The sequence below is a fragment of the Dromiciops gliroides genome, chromosome 3 (genome assembly GCF_019393635.1).
Source record: "Dromiciops gliroides isolate mDroGli1 chromosome 3, mDroGli1.pri, whole genome shotgun sequence".
Classification (NCBI taxonomy): domain Eukaryota; kingdom Metazoa; phylum Chordata; class Mammalia; order Microbiotheria; family Microbiotheriidae; genus Dromiciops; species Dromiciops gliroides.
In genome coordinates, this window is record NC_057863.1 from 82397448 (window position 1) to 82418190 (window position 20743).

General features: G+C 38.2%; 1 protein-coding gene across 2 annotated transcripts in view; it reads left to right on the forward strand.

Annotated features, from left to right (window-relative positions):
• Positions 1-20743, forward strand: part of KLF7 (Kruppel like factor 7) — a 104477-nt gene that overhangs the window by 51471 nt on the left and 32263 nt on the right. Inside the window, exon 3 of one of the 2 annotated variants that reach the window (XM_043998933.1) lies at positions 5197-6919. The exons of the other annotated variant lie outside the window; for it this stretch is intronic. Coding sequence (XP_043854868.1) covers positions 5197-5279 — 83 coding nt within the window. The 3' untranslated portion in view covers positions 5280-6919. Of the gene's footprint in view, positions 1-5196; positions 6920-20743 lie in introns of those variants that run through there. 2 annotated transcript variants of the gene reach the window in all.

Genomic DNA, 20743 nt, shown 5'->3' on the forward strand with positions numbered 1-20743 from the left:
GAGAGGTGGGATTCTGGGAAGAGGCAGTCTATGAATTGAGAGGAGTTATGGTTGTAAATCTTATCACTTGCATGCAGAGACAGTGTGGATGGAAATGGAAAGTATCCTGATGGGTAATGGGATGCACCTCAGCTAGGAGAAGGACTCGTGATGAAAGCTGCCATTTTCTCCTGTAGAACTGGGTGGTGTCTGATGTATACTTGTCTTTCAAAATGATGCCAATGGGTGATAATACCCTATATTTATAGTTTTTGGCAGCCTTATTTCAGTATCAGAACCTCAGTCACCAGGGGGAAAAAATAATGAATACTTCAAATCATATGTCAGAGGAATATCTGACACTTCCACTGCTGGACTACAGAAAGGGAACACTTGAGGTGTACACAATGGTAAATTTAAGATGTTAAAGAACATTTAATATGCTAATTAGGGCTGAGCTGTTAATGAGGTATCATTAATTAAGTTTATCCATGTGGTAAGAGAAACTCAGGTTAAACCTGATTACAGCAGAAAAAGTTGAATAAAGTTAAATAGCCAGTCCAAAAAGAAATGCATAAAACTTTAATAGCAAGATCCTAAAATTTGCTCTCTCTATGTTATTTAAAGATGTAGAAGAGGGGTTATACTGCAGTAAAGTGTCCCCCACTGAATTAGATGACATGGTTTTTTTAAAGTTAGGAGTCATTTTTCATTAGCAAGAATGTTGGGAGGACTGAACCACATGATATTGGGCAGAATAGCCTAAATGGTGCACATATATAAGAAGAACATTTATTTTAGCATAATAACATCTAATAGATGTTAGCATTATGGTAAACTCACTCCAGATGTCTTTTTAATGTGTAATTGGTAGTCACAAAGTAAATAAATATATGTTATGAAAGAGATGGAAGAAAAAGAAAAAATATATAGTTAATGGGTATTTAATAATCACCACTTAAGATCTATCAAGGTTCTATTATACTTAGCATTGAATAGTCCCTGTCCTCAAGGACCTTACATTTTAATGTAAAGAAGATTAAAATAGGCAAGAGAGCCGGCATTTAATAATGCTATTATCGTTGAAATCTGGTCCCAAAAGAGGATCTAGCTTAACGATGTGGGGTTCCTGAAGGGTAGTGAAAATTATAAGAGGCAGGGGGTGAAAGCTTCCTCATGCACAAAGATTACAAACGATTAGGTTGGCTTTATTTGAAATAGAGCAGAGCGATGCCAGGAAAAGAGAGCCCCAAGTCAACGAATGTTATCAGAAAGACTGCCTGGGCACAGTCACTTTGCCTCCCTCTTTAACAAGAGAACAATGGAACATTACACAAAAACTGTATCCGTTGCCTTGTGGTAATGATTATGGAAATAATGCTTACCCTATACATTTTGCTTGGGGGTAGGGGGTGGTTTTCTGAGAAAAGGAGGAAAGTAAAATGAGTTGTAGTTTGGAAGGAGAGGAACGGGGTAATGGGTTTTAAATTATTACAGGTAGGCATCATTATTACTCTTATAGCTCCCAAGTTGAAATAGCAGTAAAAAGAGGAATGATTTCCCTTAGATGGATGGAGCAGATGAGCTTGATCATGTCCTGAGTGATGAAAGAACAACTTTGTCGATTTTGAATTTTGATGCGACTTGCCATCTTAAAGTTATTAGAGGGGCAGCTAGATGGCACGTGGATAAAGCACCAGCCCTGGGTTCAGGAGGAACTGAGTTCAAATCCGGCCTCAGACACTTGACACTTACTAGCTGTGTGACCCTAGGCAAGTCATTTAACCCTCATTGCCCCTGCCCCCCCCCAAAGTTAATAATCCAAGAGGACACATGAATGATATTTGTAAAGTGCTATGAAATACGTCAAGATTCATAGTATAGTCTATAGAAAGATACGAATTCAAAGTTTGGGGGACACAAGCTCTTTTTTTGACAAAGTTGGCCCCCCTTTAACAATTTTATAAAATTAAACATCCCAGTTGAAATGTTCATGTGAAAAACCCCAAACAACCAAGATAACTGAGTTTATTTCATTTGTAAAATGAGGAAGCTTGACTAAATGACCTCTAAGATTTCCCCCCCCCCTTAAAAATCCGTCTTTGGGGCAGCTAGGTGGCACAGTGGATAGAGCACCGGCCATGGAGCCAGGAGTACCTGAGTTCAAATCTGGCCTCAGACACTTAACAGTTACTAGCTGTGTGACCCTGGGCAAGTCACTTAACCCCAATTGCCTCACTTATCCCCAGTTGCCTCAGTTAAAAAAAAAAAGTCTATGTCTTTGATTCTACCTCCCCAAACAGTTTCTGTAGGTATGTGAACAGCTGAAGTTAAATAGGCCAAGTTCTCGGCAAAGTTGTTGAATTTAAATTTAAAAATTATCTTCCTATTTCTAGCTTCCTCTTTCTATACCACCTTTTCACCCTATAGCAACCTCTCTTCATCTACATGTCTCCTTTTTTCCTCTTTTAAAACTGGAAGGACATAATATCGACCATTTGCTCGATCTTAGATTTAGACCCAGAGGAGACTTTAGGGGTCATTTAATTGTACCCCCTTTTTTGACAGGTAAGAAAGGAAGTCTGAGGCAGAACAGGATTTTAATCTTAGGTCCTCCTGACTTTAACTCACTGCCCATTTACTTCTGATTGCTTACATGTTGGAGCCAGTTTTATTTTAACCAGGTGTTTGCATTTTAATATAGATTATAGAAGGATTTGTTCATTGTTAAAAGAATTTCTGGAATTAGCAAGCAGGTAAGGAGTAGGTTTGGTTTGGTGTTGTAGTGGCAGGAGGTCCCCTATCGTATCTTCTTAGCAAGATCTAAGCAAGGATAAAATGAGATAATATTTGTAAAGCATTTAGTGCAGTGCCTGGTACATAGTAGGCACTTAAGAAATGCTTACTCCCCTATTCCCTTAGCAGATCCCTTTCTTCCTAGTCTCTTCCAGGTCCTCCTTTTCTTTCCAGACACTCCTTTTCCCTCTCTAAATAGAAGATCAACCCCTTCTCCTTGCCTCCTTCAGTCTCAAAACTCCAAGACTTTTTTTTTTTTTTGCTTTCTAACATATTTGACACTATTTTAACATGCTTAATAATCTGTGGGGGGTGGGGGGGACGGGGCAATGAGGGTTAAGTGATTTGCCCAGGGTCACACAGCTAGTAAGTGTCAAGTATCTGAGGTCAGATTTGAACTCAGGTCCTCCTTAATACAGGGCTGATACTTTATCCACTGCGCCACCTTGCTGCCCCCTTAATCTTTTTATGTAGCAATCACCCCTTTTTGATATCCTGAAATACATTCATTGCCTTCTGTGTCATTTCTATGTCTGATAATGAGATTTCTACAAAGCTTGTCATTGGAATGGTTCTTGATTAATCTTATAATTTACATCCCATATTTAAAATAATGGTAGTCCAGGATATCCCAAAAATCTTAGTCCAAATAGTTTATTTTTCAGTAGCTTAAAACCAATTTAAGACTTTGAGGGCATGCAATGTATTTATTTTCTCATAAGCAACATAGTTTTTAGAGGCTTAAATATACCTGAATCAAAAAAAGCCACAGCAGTTTACTAGACCAGATAAAGAAAATAATAGATACCAGTGTGTTTGCCGTAAGGGGAAAAAAAGACCTCTTACCATCTGTGAGAAACATTTTTCTTCAGGGTTGAATTTTACCCACTTATTTGTGTTATTGTTTAACTTTTGCCTCTGAAACATCTAGCCTACATTGCTTTTCAGACATAAGATATTTTACTTGAAGGCTTATTGGGTTGTTCTTGCATAGAAACTAATGTTAAGTGAGAGCAGTTCCCCAGGCCCCAGGAGTCTAAAGCATGGATTATCACATACCATGTGTAATTGCATTTGTCCAGAAAAAAAAGTTACACAGGTTGTTGTATGTATGCATAATGTGGAACAGGAGGAAAAAGCACTGAGTTTGGCCAGAAGAGCTAGCTTGGAATCCCACCTATGACACTTCCTAGTCCATTAACCATTGGCAAGTTACCTAACCTCTTTTAGCCTTAGGTTGTTGGTTGTTGGTTTTTTTTTTTTTTAATCTATAAAATGGGGAGAAAGTAGGGGAAAGGAAGAAGGATTATATTCCTAACCTCCTGGGAAATTGTGAAGGCAGTGCTTTGTAAATGGTAACCTGCTACAAAAATATGAACTGACTTGTGCACATCTGAGATCACAGCTTTGCACATAGAGATGTGCTGAATATTTTAGAACATTTGTAATTTTTTAAACTTTATGTCACAATTGTTGCCAAGTCATGCATTTATGAGTTTCCTATGTTTATTCTCTTTACATCTTCCAACATAATGTCACCCCAGTGGAATTAATTAAGACAGTGACAGAGATATAACCTGGTGGTCTCAGCCCCTTTGCAACCAAATGCAGCAGAACTTATTGTATACTTGTCTCAAGGTTTTACTTGTGCCAAGGAAATGATGAGTTCTCAACTCATCTCAGCCTTTTGAACTGCTGAATCTTGTACTTAGGTTTCCAAACATACAGAGCCAAAAGATAACTAGGTCTCCATGCTGTGATAGAGATAATAAAATATTTTTTAGGTCCAGGGTTCAAGTAGAAGTTTCAGAAAATCATGGTGTACAAATCCAAGGGCATAGAGCTTTCAATCTAAATATAATATGTGTTTTAAATGGTAGGATGTGTTATTAAACACCATTTTTCCTTGACCACACTTAAATACAAACATTCAAGGAAGGTGCCACAGGCTAGTTAGGCATTTACACTAGGCATGATTGGCTGTTGTCTCTGTGTGGGTTGGGGAGGGGTAAGCTTTTTTAAAATGTCTGAAGGCTTATAACTAAACTGAATTTGAAACTAAATACTGTCATTATGGAAGACTTTTTTTTTCTTTTTCCTTTCTTATCTTTTTTTTTAAAGTTCTTCCAATCTCTCTGGGGACAAAATAATGGCAGCTTGAAGCAGTAGAGAAACAGTAATTAGGGCAAATAGTAATGCTGTGCATGATTGAGGGAAATGTGAAGAAGGGAGGGAGAAAATGCAACAGACAGACTTGTACAGCTTGTTACTAGGAAACCACATCAGCATTAAATACAGTGTGCTAATTGGCTATCCTGTTACTGCCTGGGTACCAGCCTGGGCCTGCTACACCACAGCTGTTTCTGCTCTTTCTGGTTGCTAGGTAACTGCATCATTTTTTTTTTTCCCTTTGTATTCTAGAGGCTAATTGGCTACTTCTGCTACTGGTGTTGCTGCTGGGTACCAGTCTGGGCCTGCTGCTCTGCTGTTCTCCTATCTCCTGAGGGATTTAGTTGGGGGGAGGAGAGAAAAGGAGAAGGGAAGATATGCAGGCGATTAATGGAGCATAAGTGCAAATTCTACATGATGTCTGGCACCTGCGTCCCCTAGACCGATTCTCTCTGTTAAACCCTCCAGCTCAGAATGCACATTAGAATCCTGAAGTTCCTCTCTTCTTTGATCAGTCTTATGAAGGTACTCTAAAAGAGAGGAGAATTTTGAAGGCTTACCACATAAATTGTGGTTCTCACCTACTTAAGAAGGAGTTAATGTATTATTGTACGTTTTGTTCATATTTGACATAGGTGCTAATGGAATATACATGTATGTAAAAATTGGTAATCCCCTTATAAGGAGGCACCTTTACTCTTAATGCTTTAAGACATTGCCATTCATTCATTCATTTATTTATTTAAGGAAGAAACAAACCGACCTTGTTAGCCTTCTTAAAATCAAAACAAAAAATTATTCCTTTTGCCAGGGCAGAAGCACAGATAACAAATAAAAAAGACCACATGTAGATTATGTTCATGGGTATCATATGACTGTTAACTCAAAAATGAGGGAGAAAATGGAAAATCCTTGTTTCTTATAACTGTTGATAATAATAATAATAATAGCTCATTATTGGCTAAATGATCTTCCCTGATGGCTAAACACATAGTCTATGTTCTTTTTATGTTGATTATTGTACCCACATGCCTGTCCTTGTAACATGTGTTATTGAAAGAATAACATAACATATAACATGTGTTATTAAAAGAATTTAATAAAATTTGTGGGCTTTAAAAATGCTATCAAATGCCCCACATAGGAATACAATAAATATGAAACTGATTTTAGTTTCAAAAAGAAAACCATGAAGAAAAGGCTCAGGATCTTTTGTTAAATAGGGTTTTCCATTACTCTATAGGTATATCCAATCATTTAAGGAAGTGGGTAGAGCATGGGGCAGTGGAAGGGTCTCCAAAAGCTTGGAAAAGTAAGGGGAAGGTCTAGAATAGTTTCATTTTAAAAGGCTGAGAAACTGTGACAAACTTGGCTCCCTTGGAGAGTAAATAGAGGAAAGTTGTTGGTTTTAAAGAAGTCCAACGTTATTGTTTTGAATGGACATAAGGGAAGGTGATTTCTTTGAACACAAACCCAGAGTGCCATTTCCCCAATATGGCTTCCATACCTGATCCCCATCACAACATGAGCAGTAAGAGCTCTGTCCAAAGTTCCTACTCCTTTAACTGAAGAAAAAGCTCTCCAACAGTGCGGTTCAGTGGAAGAGATACTAGACTTGGAACCATCTCTGCTACTTTCTAGCTGTTTTACGTCCAGCAAGTCATTGAATCACTGAGAGCCTCATCTTCACCTGTAAAAGAAGAATGTAATATTTGCAGAACCTATTTCACAAGGCCATTACAAGGCTTCAGTGAGATAATGTGTTAAAAAGTTCTTTTTGACCATCAAGCTCAATATTCTTGTAAACTATTTTTTCCCAAGTGCAATTAAAAGGGGGAACTGGAAGTGTGGGCTGTGTTCAGTGGGTGATGCTCAGAGACCCAAATGTAGGTGCAATTCCAACAACTTGGCTGTAAGATTTAGGAAAATGAATTATCTAATGGTTCTTGTCAGTTAGTGAAATTAAAACTCAAATTTCAAAAAACACAGAAATGAGCGAGCATATCCTTATTTTTCTATTGGTTAAATGGAGTGGTATGGGTTTTTTTGTTTTGTTTTTATCTAGGATATCCCCCACACCTGTTTTGTTTGTTCTGCTTTCTTCTCCTTTCAATCAAATTAGGATCATAGATCTGGAGCTGAGAGAGACTCTAGTTCAATACTCTCATTTTATAGATGAAGAAACTCAGGCCCAGGGAGATTGCATGTCTTGGCCAAGGTCACACAGTTACTAAGTGTCAGAGGTAGGATTGGAATCCAGGTCAACCAGATTCATATTCAGGTTTTCAAAATGGCAGCTTCCTACTTGGGCTAGAGATTATTTCCATTACACTTAATCAGGGCCCATGGATTCATAGAATGGTACATCTGGATGTGTCCCCTGAGATTTGTTAGTTCACATACATACTAATGAAATAGAAAAAAAAAAGTTACCTAGCGTCCTACCTTCATAGCCTATAGAAACTGTTCTCTGGCCTGTGTGATCATTCCTAAAGGTCTTTTCAGAGATACTATATTGTTAGTTAGAGGCAATAATGTTGGCTGCATTCTATTAGACACAGAGGCGTGGGTTCCCAGGATAGGTATTCCTGGTGCCTGAAGTAGCAATGATTAGGAACCTCTGCTATAAATAAATCCTTGTACACACCTCTTTCCTTTATTGTTATTCTTGGAGGGCAGCTTTTTGTTTTTGTTTTTTTCATCTTTTTGATCTATAAAGTCCTAGAGTTGTGAGTGTGTGTGTGTGTGTGTGTGTGTGAGAGAGAGAGAGAGAGAGAGAGAGAGAGAGAGAGAGAGAGAGAGAGAGAGAATGAATTCATTCATTCTTTGGGACCCTGAAGGGGCAGCATCCAACACCAAAAGATGCACTTGCTTCTTTTCATTCTTGGTCATCTTTGGGTTAGAAAATCTGTAATACAAATTGAGTTACTTGTCCTTAAATGAGAGAGACCCTCAGATAGATCAGTGATTGAAGATGGAAGGAAAATATGCGCTTAGAAATGCATATTATCTACTCAGTGCTGACCTCTGGCCTCACCTAGCACCTTCAAAGTAGGGAAACTGAATCCATGGCTTTGAACCCTTTTGCAAGGATGAAGACTTTTTTTAGCTAAAAAATCAGGCACTGTCATAGGCACTGGAAATACAAAGACAAAACTGAAAAATCCTTGGCCTCAAAGGCAATAACATGTACATATATGTATAAGTATATATAAAAAGCTTCAAAGCAGTTTTTCAGGGGAAGGAATTAGCAACTGCGGAGGGGGAGATAAGAAAAAGTCTCAGGCAGAAGGTGGCATGTGAGCTGAGTCTTGCCGGAGACCAGGAATTCTAAGGGTGTTGAGATGAGGAACAATCAGTGCAAAGAGATGGAGATGAGAAATGAAATGCTGCAGGAAGCAAAATCAGCCTGGATTATTGACTGAAGGTAGATAATACTAGAAGGATAGGTTGAGGCCAAGTTGTGAACCAATGAGGGTTTCTATTTGATTCTCGAAGAAATAGGGAGCCCCTGCAGGTTATTGAAAATCCTTCTCATATTCAGTATTTTTCTCCTTAAGAACTCAAAGTACTGCACACATCCTGCAGTAGTTTTCTCATGGCTTTTGTGTGAGCCAAATAAAAGATACAACAAAGTGAGTTATATCCTGGCCAAAGTAAGATTGAGTGCTTTTCTTGCCTTCATGTTCTCTAAGGCCCCTTTTGGCTCTAGATTAATAATCTTGTGACTATAAGGCAATCCAAGAGGAAAATAAGAACTAGAAACCTAAAGCCATGGGACTTCTACCCTTAATCCAGAAGGTTAAGCCTTTTGTCTTTGTATTACCTCCAGTGCCTATGGACATACTAGGAACCTGATAATGGACATTTTCCTCATACCAAGAGTCTGTTCTAGTTAGGTATTGGTCTTTTCTTCTGCATTAATATGAATAGAAAGCAATATGGTCACAGGTTCCATCTCTGGACACAAAGGTCAATAATGCATTGTTGCAAGTGTGTGTGCCACATTGCCTTTGGTATTCAGAGATAATACTGCTGACATTATTTCTTGTATACATTCTATTCTGATCAGGTGACTCTTTGGAATTTTGTCCCTTTGCTGTTTTCATCCTATCCCTCACTCCCATCTCCAAGTTGTCAGTTGCCCACATTTTTGAGCCAGTATCTAATATATTCCCCACCTCATCTCTATCTCTTGGAAGTATTATTTTATCCTCTATCCCTGTGTGAAGTGTTCCTTCTCCCTTCTTAAATTTTGTATAGTACTTTTCTTTGCACTTATTGTGTCATAATTATTTTTGTTTCTCTTTCTTCCTCTCCACCCCCATTTCAGTGTAAACTCCTAAAAAGCAGGGTCTCTCTTATTTCATCTTTGTATCTCTAGTGTGGTCCCTTAAGTAGACACTTCATAAGTGCTTGTTGAATGGATGTTGAATAAATTAATGGAGGGATGTGGCCTCAGGGAGAGATGTATATAATCTATGTATCCCACTCTGATTAGTCTGCCTTTTACAACTTGCAGAGACTAATAGTAGTGAACTAGCCCTGTGGGGTCAGGGTTGATAGCATATTTGTATTGGCATTTGTTCCAAGTGTCTTAATTTTTGGAACAGTGTTATGGGTAGTCATTTCCATCCCACTGACCTAAGGTTGAAAGATACCTTTAGATATGCTTCTTAGAAAGATGAACTAAAGAAAGGATAAAATGGCACTGGGCCATTGTAGTTTGCTGACTAATTCCAAGGTATACCCTAAAAATGACTGCATACATCCATGCTTTTGTACTTCCTAAAGAACTTCTTAAACTTCTTAAAGAAATTTGGTAATCCAGGTTCTCCCTCAAGTATGCATTTTAAATGAACAAGCATTTATTATGTATGCTGGACACATTAGGGTACTGGTTGATAACTCCTCTGTTAATTCTAAATTACATAAATTAAAAGTGACTTCAGCTATTTAGTTTCTGGGGGTAAATACTTAATATTTGCAATGTCACATGTACATGTATGCCAAATGACTCAAGAGTCAGTGCCTAACATGGTAATCATGTCAACAAATTCAAAATAGTTAGGTCACCAGTCAAATAATACCAATTTCTTCTAGGCCAATTCCATTCGCTGGTTTTCAACTCTAGGAACTTTACTTTTTAAAAATGAACTTTGAAAGGGAATAGGATCTTGGTTCTTGAAGTAATGTATCAATATTGACACATTTATAGATTTTGTAGCATTCTTAGGGATACACTACCATGAAATTAGGTACTGGGTATAACACTCTAGAGTTAGGGTTAAATTTGGATTAGAGTCAGAGGATTTGGTTGTCAGTGACCTTTGTCAAATGACTTAACCTCTTTGGAACTCAGTTTCTTCATTTATACAGAAATTTGGAGCATTAAATCCTCTGAGAAATCTAGTGAGAAGTTATAATTTAAATAATTACCCTATCAGAGTTTTTACTGTGACAAAAGAAAATCTGAAAATACAGGTGAACATGTTCTAGGAAATAAAATTATTTTAAGAAAAATACCTAGAAATATCATTGTTTTTTATAGGTAAAAGGCAGGGGTGTATGTTGTAGATTCCTACACCAGCTCTGTCTCTAATTTTACTAGGTGAATATACCATTTTTTTTAATACTTTCAATTCTCTTGATATGAAAAATTGAGATAAGGTTTATACTACTTTCTCCCATCCCTTTCCTACCTTGTGAGGATCTTCATGGATGAATTATATGCCTTTATGAAAAAAAATGCCTTATAAATACAAGTGGTATTATTATGACCTTGTTAATGGACCAGAACAGAAAACCTGAGCTGTTGATGCAGCTAGCTTGAAAGATAAGAAAATAAGGACAACTAAGGCCACTTTTCATTTGTATGAGCCAAGAGTCCATCTTGCCAAATGGCGCTTTCTCCATGGGTCTCCCAGTGGTGATACCTCCCATTGTTTTTGACAGATCTATAGATTTAAAAGATTGCAGTGCTAGAAAACATGTTCTCTGGAGTCATTCTGTACTGCCAGGTAAGTGAGGAGGAGTAGACCACATGACTCATGGCAACTTTGCTGTCTTAAGAGTCTGATTTCTGGGATTCTTTTTGTTTCAGTGTGTCTGACTCCACTCTTGAATCCTACCTTTATCTTTAGGGTATTTGAGCTGTGAAGAAATAACCCTAATTAAAGAATGGCCTGGCTGCATTCCTTAGCCTTTTCCAAAACACTTGCAGAAATCTTGACAACAGTGAATAAACATTTAGAAGGCTGTCTCACATACCTCTGTGAGCTTTAAGTTGTGTGTTTTTTTTCCTATTCCCCCCCCCCCATATCCAGCCCAGTCTTTTGTGGTTTCCTGGCATAATGAGCATAGGAGGATCCGGAAATAATCCTCTCAGTGGAGAAAAACCTTTTATAAAGTCATTCCCGCTACTGTCATTACATGAAATAGCAAGACCACGGGCAGCTTGTGGGATCAATTACTAAGAGATTTTTAAAAATATTATTTCACCCATTGTCGAGTGAATAAAGCTATAATTAAAATGAACAGTTAGGGCAGCTTTTGCTCTATTGAGGCGTTAAATCTTTATGTAAACACAATCCCCGTCTGCAAACATGGCGCTTTCCAGTTGGGTGATTTAGGAAGCCAAACCAGTTAAGTTTTGAGGTCTCTGGGTCAAGGATCTCTTTTGACACGGCTTGAAAGGTCACCTGCTCATTTGCTTCTGCGTTAATGCTACCCCGAGTATTGGAAGCAGGCCTGATTCCTGGCAGCACAAAGAGGCCCTGTCTGACATTTGGCAGATAACGGTTTATGATGGAGAGGGAAGGAATCTGCAAACAAAGCCAGACTCAGTTACAGCAGCAAATCGGGAGTACTTCAGAAAAATCTCTGGAGCACTTGCAACAAAATTGCTTGAATGTTGAGAAAACAGCCGTTATAAAATATAAATGTGTTTTTTATTACACTGGGCCTATACTATATAATTTTACACACACTCCTATATATGATTTACTGCCTTAGCATGATATCAAATAAAATCTAGCTAATTTACCCAAATTGATAGGGAGGCCCACTGAAGATTATCCAATTGTGTAGATCAGTAACTGGGGAGAAATGATTAAAAAAATTTTTTTTTTGGTAAGGCGGCTGCTGCATCGAAAGCATTCTTTGTTCATTTATTTTGATAAGCTTAGTTTAGTTTTAATTATTTATGATAACGCCTCCTATTTAACTAGGCAAATGGTCTGTGTGAGTGTGTATTGTAAAGCAGAAGAGCTAAGGTTGCTGCATTACTGGTTGAGCTCTCATAAGATCTTGTGAAACTTTCAGATTCAAAAGGTGAGACGTGTTGATTTCTCAAAGCGCTTGTCCTCACTGACTGAGGTGTGTGGGCAGGTGGTTTTTAAGATGAATTCTACAGGGGCAACTAGGTGGCGCAGTGGATGGAGCACTGGCCCTGGAGTCAGGAGTACCTGAGTTCAAATCCGGCCTCAGACACTTAACACTTACTAGCTGTGTGACCGTGGGCAAGTCACTTAACCTCAATTGCCTCACTAAAAAAAAAAAAAAAAGATGAATTCTACATCTCCCAGGCAGGAGCTGGGAAAAGGCATTTAAGAATACCAGTATTCTCTTAGGGAGGAGAGAAGCAAAGGCCAACAATGAGGAAGAAGACCCTTTTAATCTGGCCTTTGTCCTTGTCTTGGATCAGCTTGCCACCGTTATTACTAACAAGTGTCTAATGTGTCTTTTGCCTCAATTTTATGCTTAGTTAAGTATTGTGAGTTTTGAGAAAGGGAAATATTTTGGAAGCTTTCGGAAGGAAAGACACTTTGGGACAGACTTATTCTGCTGTTTATACTCTCTAAGACTACAGAGCTCCCATGATTCGTGGCTCTTGCAAGCAAGTTTTATACGTAAAAATGATAAGCTGATGAAAAAAAAAACTTGATAGCACATTGATATAGATTCATTCTTTCTAGAGTGGAAGACAATAATAGTCTATACCTTGTAGGAAAGTGCTCTGTATTGCTTAAAGCACTGAGTAAAATGTTAGTTGCTGGGGCAGCTAGGTGGCGCAGTGGATAAAGCACCGGCCCTGGATTCAGGAGTTCCCGAGTTCAAATCCGGCCTCGGACACTTGACACTTACTAGCTGTGTGACCCTGGGCAAGTCACTTAACCCCCATTGCCTCACAAAAAAATAAAATAAAAAAAATGTTAGTTGCTATTATTATTTTTAGGGTGCTTTATAGTTTTCACTTTCACATGGGTCATCTCCTTCCAACATGACAACATGGCCCTAGGAGACCAATTGGAAGAATGATGTTAGAGCATAGCAGATAGAGTGCTAGATTTGGAATTGGGGGACATGAGTATGAATCTTGGCTCTCCTACTTAATAGCCGTGTGACTCTGGGCAAGTCACTCTCTGGGCCTCAAAAATGAGGAGATGGGACCAAAAGGTCATCGAAGACTCTTCCATTTCTAAAATCTGTGACCCCCATTTCACAGATGAAGAGACTGAAGCTCAGTGAGGTTAGATTACTTGCCCAGAGTCACAGGGACAGAGGCATTCTATCCATGTGGGCCTTCTGATTCCTGAGCTATTCTATATTGTTGTTGTTAGTATTGGTGTTGTTGAGTTGTTTAGGTTGTGTCCAACTTTCCATGACCCCATTTTGGGGTTTTCTTGGCAAAGATAGTGGAATGGTTTTCCATTTCCTTCTCTAGCGCATTTTTTCAGATGAGGAACTGAGGTAAACAGGGTGAAGTGACTTGCTCAGGGTCACACAACTAGGAAGTATCTGAAGCTGGATTTAAACTCAGAAGATGAGTCTTCCTGATTCCAAGCCCAGTGCTCCACCCACTGTATTACCTAGCTGCCATGTTCTACTATACTGTTCACAAAAAGCCCTTGGCCTAGATGTCCTCTTGAGCTCTTCTTTACCATGAATGGGGAACACAGAGCCTTGCCCCCAAAGTGTTCACATTTCAAAAAGTGGCAGGGGTTGGGTGACTTGAAATTTGACACTGAGGTCACTATATGATATTTCAAAATATATTTTTACTGTATGCTATAAAAGTATACAAAACACTGTCCATGTTCCCAATCCCTTTCAATAAATTTATTTGTTTATCTATTTATCCATCTATTCATCCATTTTTAATTACCTGTCTGCTTACTCACATATCCATTTATTTATTTGTTTGTTTGTTCATTCATTCATTTATTTATCTATCTATTCATTTATCTATCTATCTGCTGTCTGTCTTTTTCCTTGCTTGCTCATTAATCATTTATTTACTTATTCATTCATTCATCTATTTATTCATATATTCATTCGTTAGTTGGTTTGTGCATTCATTCCTCTACCCGTCCGTCCGCCCATCCATCGTCTGTCTGTTTATTCTCTTATTTATTTACTTATTCATCCATCCATCCACCTATCTATTTATTTTCCCCTGGGTAGGTCTATGGGAAAGAGGAGTTGGAGCAGAGTTAAGATACCAAATTGCCACTGAGAGGAAGGTCCCCAAATATGTGATGGCTCTTCTTTGGACTCTTCTACTTGATTAGACTTGCCAGCTCTTTTTAGTATGAGGGAACCCCTCACAGGCCTTCTGTTGCTCAGGTGGTAGAAGCCCTTGATGATGTCTATGTTCTCTATAGTCATGCCCTGGAGCTATATAGGATGTTATCTGTCTTCTTGGAAGCTCTGGAGGAAAGATAGATTCCTATAAAATGGAGATGCTGAATGTCCTTCTAGGCATACTATATGGAATAATATAAAATCATTGCAAAATATTTCTCCCTTTGAAATTCTCCATAGATACCAGGGATATTTTGGAAATGAAATTTTAGCCAAGGAAACCCATATAAACATTGAAGCCTAATAATAAGGCTGCCTTATGTTTGTACAGTTATGATAGTTTATCGGATCTTCCAGATGGGGGAGACTTCAAAGTGTATTGGGTTCAGCTTCTTTTACAAATGAGGAAACAAACCCAAGAAAAGTTAGGTAGTCCACCTCTTGTCCCATAGGCACTTGATTGATCAATCATCCAAGGTCACAAAGGTTGTATTTATAGCAGAGTTAAGGATTTGAAATGTCACAGAATCAAAGAGCCTCTAAGTCGGGGGCCAGCTAGGTGGTGCAGTGGATAAAGCACCGGCCCTGGATTCAGGAGGACCTGAGTTCAAATCTAGCCTCTGACATTTGACACTAGCTGTGTGACCCTGGATAAGTCACATAACCCTCATTGGCCCACAAAAACAAAGAGTCTCCAACTCAAAAGGGATCAGAGATGCCATCTAGTTCAACCAGCTGCTGATCAAGGATCCTTTCTATAACATATTCATCACGTGTTATCCACCCTTGCTTGAAAATCTTGAGTGGGGCAGCTGGTGGATAGAGCAGCAACCCTGGAGTCAGGAGGACCTGAGTTCAAATCCAGCCTCCAACACTTGACACTAGCTGTGTGACCCTGGGCAAGTCACTAAATCCTAATGGAAGGAAGAAAGGAAAGAAACATGGAAACATTAAGGAAGGGGGCGCTTTCTACTACCCAAAGCAACCCATTTCACTTCTTGACAGTTTTAACTGTTGGCTGGATTTTCCTTACAATCAGCCTAAATCACTTCCACAACTTCCTCTCTTGCTCCCAGTTCTGCCCTCTGGGGCTAAGCAGAATTGAGTCTAATCTCCCTCCCACAACCAAGCTCCTTAAATATTTGAATGCTTGAATTCTGTCTCCCTACCAGGTCTTCTCTTTTAGGCTATGAATGACCAAGTCATTTAACTGATTCCATAAAGCAGGGATTTGAGGTTTTCGCCATCCTATTCTTCCTCTTCTGGATATTCTCTAGATTATCAATTTTCTTTCTAAAGGGATTGCTTTAACCTGAACAGAATTTTCCAGATATTATCTGAACAGGGCAAAGAACAATGAGAGACAACTTTTGCTTCTCTTGTTGTTGAGTTTTTTCACTCATGTGTGACTTTTCACAACCCCATTTTGGGGTTTTCTTGGTAGCGATACTGAAGTGGTTTACCATTTCCTTCTCCAGTTCATTTTACAGATGAGTAAACTGAGGCAGAATTAAATGACTTGCCCATGTCACACAGCTAATAAGTGTCTGAGGTCAGATTTAATTAAACTGAGGAAAATGAGTCTTCCTGATTACAAGCCCAGTGCTCTATCCACTGCGCTGCCTAGCTACTTTTCTTAATACAGCCTAAAATCAGATTAACTTTTTTTTTTTTAGCTGCCATATCACAATATATTAACTCATGTCAAGCTTTCAATTCACTAAAGCCCCTGGCTCTTTTTCAAACAAACTGCTGTCTAGTTATACCTCTGCCGTATACTTAGGATGATTATGTTTTACACCCAAGGGGAAGACTTTACAATTATTTATTTATTCCCTATTCAATTTCATCTCATATCTTTAGAAGTAGGAGAGACCTTAAAGGACATGTAGTTGAACCTCTTCATTTTATGGATGAAGAAGCAGAGACCGGAATGGCTCTGTGATTTGCCCAAAGTAGGAAGACAGCAGAGCTGGCTTTTCAATTCAAGATTCTCTGTGACTTCAAATCTGGCAGTGTTTTTACCATGTCATTCTGTTTCTTGAGATTTCTCCCCAGAAGGTTAACCCTGCTGAGATCTTTTTGGATATTGATTATGCCCTCCATTAGGTCAGCTGTCCTTTCTACCATTGTGTCATTGGGAAATGTGATCATTCTATCATATATATCATCCATCCCAGTAAAAATGGAGTCATAGTGAGAATTTAGAGATAAAAAGCAAAGGAAGCCTGCTCTGTGGTGAAGGGGTACCTTTTTTTCATCCTATACATTTCTACTTGGGCCTCCTGACAACTGCTGCCTTCTAAACATTCTTGGAAAAAGAACAGTCTTTTTTTTTTTTAATGGGCTTCTTTCTCATTTTTCTATTCTAATTTCCTACATTCCATAAAAGCCCATTCCAATGAAATTAAATGAACTGAGGTGAAGTGACAGTTGCAAATAGCACTTAGCTTTGAAGATGATCTAAAATACTAGGGCTCTGTGAAATTTAGTTATAGGCTCAAACAAGTAGCAGTTATATTATGTTCAGGGTACAGAAAAGACTGTACTCTTTGTGACTTTTAAGCCATATTTGGTGACACAAAGAGGTATGGGGATTGTGACAGTTATTTTAGACATATAGAGAATTCCCAGATAAAGAAAATCCCTCTACCAGTACAGGGTCTGCAATCTTCTCTACAAATTATAGTCTCAAGAATGGTCTAGAGCCCTAAGAGATTCACTGACTTCCCCAGGGTCACACAGCCCATAAGTGTTAGAGGCAGGACCTGAATATAAGTCTTCTGTTGTCAAGGACTGATTCCTTATGCATGATGCTAACTACCTCTAAGATTGTGGACTCATATTAACCACATTAATGGAGTCAGTATCTCACTAATATAAGGTAATTTATACTGACTTAAGTCCAGAACCCTGAAATAAAGTTAGTATCTCACATTTATAAGGATAACTTACACTGACTCTAAATCCAAAACCCTGGGGCAAAAAAAGTTTTATTGACTATTTTACATGGTGATTTCCCAGTAATCTCTACCAAAAATTCCGTTGCAATGAAAAAATATAGTAGAGCAAGAGAAACATTGAAACATGTCTGACAATGTCTACCCCAATTCACACTGATTGTTTTACCACCTTTTTACGAAGAGAAAGGAAGGATATTTTTTCATCAATCCTCTGAAATCAAGAATTAATTAATATGAATTCCAATGTCCTATTAGCTTTGTCTTTTCCATTATATTATTCTAGTATTGTCATATGTTGTTCTCTTTAATTCTGCTTAATTTTCATTGTTGTTCAGTTGTTTTAGTTATGTCCAACTCTTTGTGACCCCGCTTGGGGTTTTCTTGGCAAAAATCCTAGAGTGGCTTGCCATTTCCTCCTCTAGCTCATTTTACAGATGAGGAAACTGAGGCAAACAGGGTGAAGCGACTTGCCCAGGATCACACAGCTAGGGAGTGTCTGAGGCCAGATTTGAACTCAAGAAGATGAATCTTCCAGACTGTGGGCCTCACTCTCTAGCCACTGTACCACCTAGCTTCCCTCTGCTTGATTTACTTGGCATAAATTTATAAAAATCTTCCAAGGTTTTTCTGAACCCATCTATTTGTTGTTATGGTACAATGATATTCCATTGTACTTTTTTTTTTTGCAGGGCTGTGAGGGTTAAGTGACTTGCCCAGGGTCACACAGCTAGTAAGTGTCAAGTGTCCAAGGCTGGATTTGAACTCAGGTCCTCCTGAATCCAGGGCTGGTGCTTTATCCACTGTGCTACCTAGCTGCCCCACATTGTGCTTTTTAACACCACAGTTTGTTCAGCTATTTTCTAATCAATGGACACCCAATTTGCCCCCAGGCTTTTGATTAGAAAATAGTGCTGCTGTAAATATTTTTGCTTTATGTGGGATGTTTCTCTATGCTCAAACTTCTTGAGGTATAAACTCAATAGTTATATTTTTTGGTCAAAAGATATTAAAGGAATACAAAAAAAGTTAATATGGCATGATAGAGTACTGGGATCTAGTCAGGAATGATTTCAATTCAATGTCTACTTTCCATACTAGCCAATATCCACCCAGTTAATCTCTCTGACCCTCAGGTTTCTCATCTACCAAATGAGGATAATGATACATAATCATCCTTCATAGAACTGTTATGAGGCTCTAGTGAAATAATATACATAAAGTGTTTTGCAAATTCATAGTATGTTTTACCAACATCACTTGCTTATATGATGATGATGATGATTTATCCTTATATAGTTTTCAAATATAGTTTCAAATTATTTTCCAGAATGGTTCAACCAATTCAAAGCTCCACCAACAGTGTATTTGTATCTGTCTATATAGCCCCCTCTACACATACTATTTCTGCCTTTTCTTATCTTTGCCATTTTCCAGCACTTTTCCAATGGCCTTTTCATAAAAAAAATATATGCCTACACTGAAGGAACTAACTTGTATTTGTGCTGTATTCTTTTCTTTTTTCCTGGTTGTCTTTGAAGTGATCATGTCCATGGTTTTGGGGGAGTCTCTATTTTGGATGGCTTTCAAGATGATAGATAGGGACACAGAAGGATTTGGGGAAGGAAGAAGAGAAAGCAGAGCAATGGCTAACATTTCCCTTGATGACTTGGGACATTTTATTAGGATTGATAAGTAGGGAAGATTGCATCTTCCCTTTCAAGGAAGAGAGTTTGTTAATACAATAAGACCTAATATTGCGCTGCAGAATCACCTTTGCATTCTGCTTAGACAAAGTTTATAAGCCTTGAGTTACAGTCTAGGTAGGCAAGTATGTTTTAAATTAACAATAAGTACATCTATACTTGGGTGCAACTGAATGCCCCAGACATTCTTTCCAGTTGAAACATTTTGTTTCACCAGCAAGTATTTCCAAAGTGGGTAGAAGCATTTCTTGTATTTTAATTGTTCATGCTGAAATGAGCATCTGTTTAAGGCTTTCAAACACTTCTATATAGTGGAAGTGGGTGGTTAGGTGGAATCGGTCCACGAATCTTGGCCCTTTAGGGCAATTTGCAGCATCATCTTTTTAAAGATAAACTTGAAATAAGCCTTTCTCATTTGAAAAATTTTGTCCTCTTCCCCACAGTTGGCTTGTTAGTATATATCAGGCTTACATAACCTGAGGCAAGTCATTCAGTTAACCAGGGTTTTGATTTCCATCAACTAGCTATTAAAAATAGAAATAGACTGTAGGTTTTCTTCCCCTTCTATTTAATACTGGTGATCTAAATATCTTGTTATTGGATTTTAGAGTTTAAGAGGACCTTAAAAGTCATAGAAAACAAGGACCCTAGACAAATCTGGAAAGAGCTTTAGAGTTCACCTAATGCAACCCTTTCATTTTTCCAAATGAGGAAACTGAGACCACCCAAGTTGAAATTATTTGTTCAAGATCACAAAAGAAACAAGTGAAAGATTTTAATTCAGAATTTTGAATTTTTAAGATTTGAATTTTGAATTCTGAATCAATGGGCAATACAATTTCTGATATATTTTGCAATGGTTTTCTTATAACCAGTGGAATATTTTGTGATCCAGCAAGCTGGGGTTGGGCAAATAATCTCTGCATTGATTAAATCAAAGCTGACACAGAAAGCCAGTCTGCCATCTTGGCTTATATGAACTCTATGTTTTAACCAATCAAGTTCACCAGATGGAATACAGTAGCTATGTTTGCCATTAACTAGCTTTTTATATGGACACTGTTGTATATGACCTTGTTGTGAATAGTTTCTTGAGGTACTCTTTCTTTCTTTCTTCCTTTCTTCCTTTCTTCCTTTCTTCCTTCCTTTCTTTCTTTCTTTCTTTCTTTCTTTCTTTCTTTCTTCCTTTCTTCCTTCCTTTCTTCCTTCCTTCCTTCCTTTCTTTCTTTCTTTCTTTCTTTCTTTCTTTCTTTCTTTCTTTCTTTCTTTCTTTCTTTCTTTCTTTCTTTCTTTCTTTCTTTCTTTCTTTCTTTCTTTCTTTCTTTCTTTCTTTTTTTTTGGTGGAGCAGTGAGAGTTAAGTGATTTGCCTAAGGTTACACAGCTAGTAAGTCTCAGGTGTCTGAGTCTGGATTAGAACTCAGATCCTCCTGACTCCAGGATCTGGTTCTTTATCCACGGTGCCACCTAGCTGCCCCACTCCAGTCTTGCTGAGGTACTCTTTCAAGGTACAGTAGTGACTTATAAAGTTTTTGTTGTTTTGTTTTTGT